The following is an 8,312-nucleotide window of genomic DNA, read 5'->3' as shown; positions in this document are numbered from 1 at the left end:
CGGGTCGGGTTCGGGTATTTTTAGTTCGGATTCGGTTAATTCGGATCGGGTTCGGATATTTAGATTTTGAAAAAAAAAATTAAAATTTTCATTTCTCAAGTTTGTTGTATTTAAAAATATAATTTTTAGTTAACTAATTTTCTATTTTTAATAGATTGAATGGTTAATAGATTTGGACATAACATTTTAAAACTAAAAAGACATTAATTTAGTTTTTTTTTATGTAAGTTTTTGTTAATTTTTGAAATAAAAAACTTGACATGCATTTTAAGTGATTAACAAATCATTTTTCCGTAATTGTATGTATATCAAATGAACTTAAAGTATGTGTAGTATCAATATAAATATTTTATATAAAATGAGAGATATAAACTAGAAATATATGGTTAATTATACATATGTTCGGTTATCTTCGGATATCCATTCGGGTTCGGGTATTATCCGTTCGGGTTCGGGTATCCAATCTCTCCTTATTCAATACCCGTTCGGGTATTTTGCTACTTCGGTTCGGATTTCGGTTCGGGTTTTTCGGATCGGGTTCGGGTGCCACTTCGGATATCGGGTAAAGTGTCCACCCCTAGTATTACCATCGCATTATTGCCTTCAAACTTTTTTGTTTCTTTTTGTATTTAGTTAACATAAAAAAAAAGTAGTAGTCACTAGTATGCGTCAGGTCAATGACGATTAGTGATTTATATGTTCTCACGTGTTTACATAGGAATGGCTGGCAGACAACAAATCAGTTAATTAATTTACACTCGACGCATAAGGTACAGAAACTTCTACCGGAAAAGATTAAATTACAGGTAGCGGTTGTCAAAAAATTCCGGTAGTGTCATTATTTTATTGTTGATATATTGCATACCAAAGTTTTGAATTTTAAAATTGGGTTGGTGTCTAAATGTCCCAATGATAAGAATATGAGTTGGTTTTGTTCTTGGGAGTGAAATTCTTTTTGGTTTATTTCAGAGTTTCCAATTATTAATCGTTTTTTCTCTCTCGGGATTGCGTCTCGAGTATTTTCTTTTTGTCTTGGACTGTTGGAAACTCCTTCTCTTTTTTTTGTTTCCTAATATAGCAGCCACATCCACACTCATCACACAATCTCTATTTTCTAGGGTTTTAAAAGTTTCATCTTCTCCTCCTGCAGGTAGTTTATCTTTTAACTTTAATCACGTTCTTGATTCTCTATGATTGTTGATCTGCACTGTATTTCTTGATTCTTTGTATGTTTTTTACATCCTGTTTCTTAAAAAAAAAGAAAAAAATCTCCCTTTTTGAAAATTCTCATATGAAATGAAATCATCAAAAAGACTTTTACTTTTTTTTTTCTATATGTAATAATTGATCTTCTCTGCTTTTGAGTCACTGAGTTGAACTACAAAACTTCTTTTTACTCTGCATTTTTCTTTCATCCTCGAGTTAGGTTTTCTTTATCTCCAAAATAATCTCGATAGGATCGGGTTTACTATTTCCTCTTCTATTACACAATCCTTGAATTGGGGTTCCTGGGTTTCATCAGTTCTTGACCAAAAACACGTGCTTTATCAATAATTTGACTTTAATCCATAAAATTTTATTGCTTTCCAAACTGTTAATGATCGAACTTGTTTGGTAAGAGGGATTACGATGTTTTAACTTCCACTCAGACCTTACACGACTCTTTTTTTTTTTTTTTTTTTTTTTTGCAGGAACTCATTTCTTTTCCGACCAAACTTAAGACATCACTGTAATAAAATTCCTGCAAATTCACTAAAATAAAAAAAAAGGCAGTTAACCATGGCGGTTTACTACTCGAGTAATGCCAATTGTTACCAGCAAGAACCAATCTATCTCGACCATCAACAACAACAACAACAAGCTTCTTCTTCCTCCGCCGTCGCCGCCGCATCTTTCGTCGGCGAAAATGTTCGAAACGAGATGGTTTTCATTCCACCAACCACTGGTCTTCAGACTCTCAACGGAGAGGTTACCAGAAACGGTGCCGTTTCCGGTAACGATCTAAGCTTTTATGACGGTCAAGGACTGTCTCTAAGCCTCGGCAATCAAATCTCTCTTCCGTCCTTTCACCACCAACAATACCACCATTTGGGTTTCACCCCAAATCCTTCAATCTCGGTTAAGGAAACGTCACCGTTTGACGTGGAGGAGAAGAGCAAAGAGATGATGTTGTTACTGGGTCAATCTAATCCTTCCTCCGGTTACGCTGGACTCTACAGCAATTACCGGTTTAACGAAACCTCAGGAGGTTTCATGAGCAGCTTTTTGCGTTCCCGGTATCTTAAACCGGCTCAGAATCTCCTCGATGAAGTGGTTAGTGTCAAGAAAGAGCTAAACCAGATGAGAAAGAAGAAGCAGAAAGGTGAAGAAGACTTTAACAATGGTTCCAAGGATACACAAGGAGAGTTATCAACTGATTCGAATGTGAAATTATCTACAATAGAACGTCAAGAGCTTCAGAACAAGAAGAACAAGCTTCTAACAATGGTTGATGAGGTAGTTATTTTAACTAAACTTAACTTAAATCTCTTAAATACTTAGTTCTGAGTATGCTTTGCTTGCAGGTAGATAAAAGATACAACCAATACTACCATCAAATGGAAGCATTAGCTTCATCATTCGAGATAGTAGCAGGGTTTGGATCAGCTAAGTCTTACACATCACTCGCTCTCAACAAAATCTCTTGCAGTTTCCGCTCTCTCCGCGACGCGATAAAGGAACAGATTCAGATCATCAGAGAGAAGCTTGGGGAGAAAGGAGGAGGAGGAGAGTCATTAGATGAGCAACAAGGAGGAGGAGAGAGGATACCGAGGTTGAGGTATTTAGATCAACGGTTGAGACAGCAGAGAGCTTTCCATCAACAGCTTGGAATGGTTAGACCATCCTGGAGGCCTCAGAGAGGCTTACCTGAAAACTCTGTCTCTGTTCTCCGCGCTTGGCTCTTTGAACATTTCCTTCATCCGTATGTGTTTTCCTTCTCGCACAAGTCACAAACCTTTTTCAGTTTCAGTATTACAGAACTTTTTTTTTTGTAGATATCCGAAAGAATCTGAGAAGATGATGCTTGCAAAACAGACAGGACTGTCGAAAAACCAGGTAAAAGCTGAGCTTTTTTTTGTCTCCCCTTGAAAGGTGCAGTCTTTGTGTTCTGTTTGAGTCATTTTAGTTTCTGCTTAGGTTGCTAATTGGTTCATAAACGCGAGAGTTCGTCTATGGAAACCGATGATAGAAGATATTTATAAAGAAGAGTTTGGTGATGAGTCTGAGTTGCAAATCTCCAAGTCTTCTCAAGAACTTAACAGCACCAACCAAGATGACTCCTCGTCACAGCAGCAACAGGGAGATAACAACAATAACCTCGGCTATCCATCTGCAGACACAACAAACATTAATGACAAGCCACAACAAGAACAAGAGATGAACCGGTCAGGGGACTACGAGACGCTAATGAACTATCAAGGGTTTGGTCTGGAGGAGGAGTACCGTTACATGGGAGGGAACAACCAGGAAGACAGCAGATTCTCCAATGCCCATCACTTGCACGACTTTGTTGTTTGATACTATCGTTTTTGGAACAGGGGACCAGATTCTTGAAGCGCAAGGAATGTGCTTGTTTTGCATTTTTATAATTGAGGCATATAATAGTAATACACACCCATAACTGAGGCGTATAAAGTAGACGTGTAGGTTGCTTTTGTGTATAGTAACGCCAAATATTGATATGTGTGTATAAGATTCAAGGTGAAGGTGGGAATCAGGAATACTTACTTGCAAAAGTGTGAACACCGTTTCATTTTACATGTTACAAAGATTGAGCTCTTTGAATACTTTGATAGAATGCATAATTAATTTCGCTATGTATACCTATGGATCCAGAATCTCCTAGTTATTCAAAAGGAAAATAATAATGCAGACAATCACATAATGTTTGATATATACATGAAGGAAAAAACCAATCTTTGTGTCAAAGTTTCTTATCTTTAAAGTTTAAAGTATGTTCCTTCATAATCTTCTTTTCTTTACGTGTTTTCCTTGAAGATTCTGTAATACCCCGATTTTCTAAAATAATTTAAATAAATAAAAAGTCTAAAATCTCCATTTATTACTTTTCAAAAGTCAATTCCAAAGTCGTAAATCCAATAAATAGTCATAAATCTAAATAACATAATAAATATCGATAAAAACATAAAATCCGCAAGTTTGAAAAAGAAAGAAGTAAAACTCCCAAAGCACCAATCCGATAGGAATCACTCATGCTCGTCAGTCTCACCTGAAAGGGGAAAGAAAGAGGGGTGAGTAACAGGGGAGTTACTCCGTGAGGTATGGAATGCTAAACCGCAAACCACTGACTCAGTACATAGCACTACGACTATGTAGGCCTAGCTCTAGCATGAAACAAACACAGTGTCTGATACACCACACAAAACATCCAATGCGCTGATAGTACATGCTACTCTATGCACCCCGCATTTCTTCATAAGGATATATGTATATCTCTAGGCGTACAGTAGTCCATCTCTGCACTCCCACACTCTGCGCGTCGGCGACTGATACAAACGCCTTTGTACTCCCGCAATCTCACTGCTCGTCGGCGGCTTACACAAACGTCTTTGTGCACCCGCAATCACACTGCTCGTCGGCGGCTTACACAAACGTCTTTGTGCACCCGCAATCCACACAAACGGACTTATATATTTATATACATATATATAGCAGTTTTAACATCACTCAATTCATTCAACCGTTGAATCCTCTATTATCCTATTTCCGGTTTAACAATCAATGATAATAATAAACAAACAAGACTCTCAAACAGACTCGATTCACAGAGACGGATCATGTTTCGAAACTAGACTTTCCATAATAGTAGTACTAAACTAGCTCGGGATTTAACGGAATAGCCCTCACCTTAGCCACAGGCTGAAATGAACAACGGAATATGCGGTCAACTGAGGTCAACTGCAACACGAGAATCAACGACTTAAGCTCAGTGTCTCTGGAAATAAGTTTCCTAAAATGTAAACTTTACTAAAATAGAAACTTTCCTAAAATAGAAACTTCCCTAATATAACTTATTTCCTAAATTAGAAACTTTCCTAAAATATTCCTATAACTATAAATAAGGAGGCAACAAACTTACTAGAAAAACCCGCCGGAAGCTCGTCCAGAAAAATCCCACCGGAAGCTCGCCCAGAAATCTCGCCGGAAGCTCACCCGTAAATCCCACCGAAAAATTCACTAGTGACTGGTCGTCGAATAATTCAACAACAACTCGTCACACACAAAGAAATACTTTGACTTCATGAGAATAAAGAGAAAGGGTAGAGTTTCTTATATAGAGGAAGGAAAAGGAGGTAGATTTTCTAAACTTCCAATTTGGGACAAAATAAAAAGAGAGAATTGGGCTTTAATTTTAATAAAACCACAAAGGCTCCACCAAAACAAAATTAGGGTCGTTACAATTCTTGTAACGCCCCGACCCGCCCACGGCTAATGGGCCACCCACGCCCGCTCTCTCGGCCCGTGGGCCCCATCCCGTCTGACGGTCGGTCCGTTAATTTTTCCAAAGACTCGAAATCATTGTTTACTGACCCTGCAATCACCACCCGACCTTTTCCCATGCTTTGGTCTCACTCGCACGCTATCGCGAATCACTTCCCGATAGGTCACCCATCCTTCCACTACTCCAGCTCAAGCACGCTTAACTCTGGAGTTCTTTAAGGATGTGTTTCGGAAAAGGTAAGTCAACTTTGGTGATATAGGTAGCCAAATCAATTCTCTTAAGCCTTTTTCACATATCACAACTCGGGATGTTACAGATTCCTTCCTCTATTATTAGTGGATTGTAGAAACGACGTGATGTTTCAAGTTCAGTAAACAAAACGGCGCTCAATCCTCTCTTATTTTCACAAGGACTGTAAGTTTCATCGTGTATCACTATCACAGAGTCTCAGTCCTCCGATTTCGATGGAAGTTTTTCAGTTGTCGCCGGAGATTCCTTTCCGTTTCCATCCTACACCACCTAAATTTCCACATCTTAGTAGAATCAACTTCTGCCGGCCATTATCAGCAACCAGCGATTCTCGATCCGGTACACCAGATTCAGAATCGCGGAACCGGATGTTCGTTCTCGGGATGGGATTCGTCGGAGGATTCTTCGCGGAAAAGCTCAAAGAAGCAGACTGGTATGATATCAATTTCTCTCGTGTGTGTTCGTATGATTGATGATAATCAATCAGATTGAGCTCGTTTCACAAGCTGAGGAAGACGATGTTGCAGGGTTGTTTCAGGGACTTGCAGGAGTGATTCAAAGAAGAAAGAGTGGGAGAAGAAAGGAATCGATCTTCACCTCTTTTCCGCAGATTCACCTGAGTAATGTTTTTAACTATCAACCACTTTCTAATCTCTGAATCTGATTCTATTATAACTCTTTTGTTACCTTTTTTTGATTAGATGGAGCTTGCTCGAAACTGTGAAGGATTACACTCACCTGCTCGTTTCCATTCCACCTTTAGCTGACATTGGTGATCCGGTTTTGCTTTCTTTCCTCTGCCTTTTCATCCTATCCTCTTTGCCTTTACTCACAAAACGCTTTTCTTTTCTTTTTTCGTCAAAAGATGTTGCGGGATGTAGAACTTGTCAGAGAGAAGCTTTCTAGTGGAAATCTACAGTGGCTTTGTTATCTCTCATCAACAAGTATGTAAAGGGCCTGCCTTTCTTCTTCTTCAGCTTAATCTTTTTTCTTGGTTTTTAATTGGTTTTTAATTGGGTTAAAGATGATTCTTTTTAGGTGTTTATGGAGATTATGGTGGTGCTTGGGTCACTGAAGAGTAAGTTATTTATTTATTTATTTTTTCTTTCTCTTTTCTGTCATAGTAAGTCTAAAGGTAAATCCATGAATCTTGTAGTCATCCTCCTAATCCTAAAACTCAGTCAGCCAAACTGAGGTTAGCTGCAGAGGAAGGATGGTTGAGCTTGGGGAGTGATCTTGGGGTTTCTACTCATGTCCTTCGACTTGGTGGTATCTATGGACCTGGTCGCAGGTTATTCACTGCTTTTATTGCCTAGAAAATGGCTTTTAAAGACTGATCCTCTAAAGGAGTGTTTGTTGTCTGCAGTGCGATTGATACCTTGTTGAAGAGGGAGAATTTGTCTGAAAGTCAACTGAGAAGAGCGTCCCGGAGATTCACGTCCAGAGTCCATGTTGAAGATATATGCCAAGCTCTTCAAGCTGCCATTGAAAAACCATCTTCAAGGTATATGCTACTCCATGTTCAGTTTGTGATATCAAATAATGACCATTTATTTTGAGGCCGATGATTCGAGTGTTATGGCAGAGAGATCTACAACATTGTCGATGATGATCCAGCACCACGAGAAGAGGTGTTTGAATATGCCTTGGAGATGATTGAGAAACGTTGGAAAAGGAAGATCGAAACAAAGCCATTTCTGTATGAGTCTAGGGAGCAGAGTTCGTTGAGAGGCGAAAAACGAGTTAGTAACGAACATATGAAGGATAAACTAGGAGTCAAATTGCTATATCCTTCGTACAAGTTGGGATTGCAAAGCATTGGGGAGAAGATGGACAACCCGTTTTAAGCACGGATCACGACAAGACTGCTGAATCACGACAAGAAAATGGCATCAGTCTGTGAGAACATCAGACGCCAGAGAGAATTACCATTGTTAGATTTTGGATTTTGGATTTTGCATCAGTTAAATAATTGATGCCATTGTTGAATTGTTTTGCGTCATTTGAATAGAATCCATGGCTAAGGGTGGGTATACTCTACTTGAAGCTGATGGAACCAAAATGCCATTTCATAAAAGACGTGGAGCGTTTGGTGCTCAAGCAATGATAACCATCCCTATAACCGGATTAATGTTTCCTCGAATATATATTCTACATATTCATATTTTTGTATCATCACGATTTAACAAAGCTAGTTTATTTATAACATGCAATGCTAACTGGTTAGTTAACTACTTATAAGTTGTATATCATCAACATATTAAAATCTCAAAATATACAGGAGATAAATTATCCATGATTCTAAAATCTAAATATAACATGCAGTAAAAACAAAGGAGACAAATTCAGCAACAAATGCAGAAAACGGAGGACTCAATACACCGATCAACTAAGGGTTTCTTCCGCATGTTTGAAACGAGGGATGTGAAGATGCTACGTGTAACACTAAGATTGGGATCCAACGACTGAGGGCGGTTTCAAATAGTTGACGGAGATGGCCGTCGATTAAAACCAAGGGAGGCAATTGGTAGGGCGAGCAGTTTGACCTTGCATGGCGTCT

General features: G+C 38.7%; 2 protein-coding genes across 4 annotated transcripts; both read left to right on the top strand.

The window, feature by feature from the left end:
* The first annotated feature begins 622 nt into the window (after positions 1–622).
* On the top strand, positions 623–3,857 carry LOC103872770 (BEL1-like homeodomain protein 10). Of its 3 annotated transcripts, none has more exons than XM_009151207.3 (5): positions 623–770; positions 1,692–2,496; positions 2,565–2,962; positions 3,036–3,096; positions 3,178–3,857. In XM_009151207.3, exons 2-5 carry the CDS (start codon positions 1,780–1,782, stop codon positions 3,556–3,558), a joined length of 1,557 nt encoding a protein of 518 aa, XP_009149455.1. In that variant the 5' UTR covers positions 623–770; positions 1,692–1,779; the 3' UTR covers positions 3,559–3,857. The 3 variants fall into 3 exon arrangements, with proteins under 3 accessions (XP_009149455.1, XP_009149454.1, XP_009149453.1); XM_009151206.3 differs by having other exon boundaries at positions 636–806; XM_009151205.3 differs by lacking the exon at positions 623–770 and adding an exon at positions 882–1,150.
* Positions 3,858–5,874: 2,017 nt separating this feature from the next.
* On the top strand, positions 5,875–7,960 carry LOC103872769 (protein YeeZ). Its single transcript, XM_009151204.3, has 8 exons — positions 5,875–6,185; positions 6,280–6,372; positions 6,454–6,532; positions 6,618–6,696; positions 6,791–6,830; positions 6,909–7,043; positions 7,119–7,256; positions 7,338–7,960. Exons 1-8 carry the CDS (start codon positions 5,968–5,970, stop codon positions 7,597–7,599), a joined length of 1,044 nt encoding a protein of 347 aa, XP_009149452.1. The 5' UTR covers positions 5,875–5,967; the 3' UTR covers positions 7,600–7,960.
* The last annotated feature ends 352 nt before the right edge of the window (positions 7,961–8,312 follow it).

Source organism: Brassica rapa, chromosome A06 (assembly GCF_000309985.2).
Source record: "Brassica rapa cultivar Chiifu-401-42 chromosome A06, CAAS_Brap_v3.01, whole genome shotgun sequence".
Lineage (NCBI taxonomy): Eukaryota > Viridiplantae > Streptophyta > Magnoliopsida > Brassicales > Brassicaceae > Brassica > Brassica rapa.
Note: the sequence above shows the minus strand (reverse complement) of the source record. Positions and strands in the feature narration are given on the sequence as shown.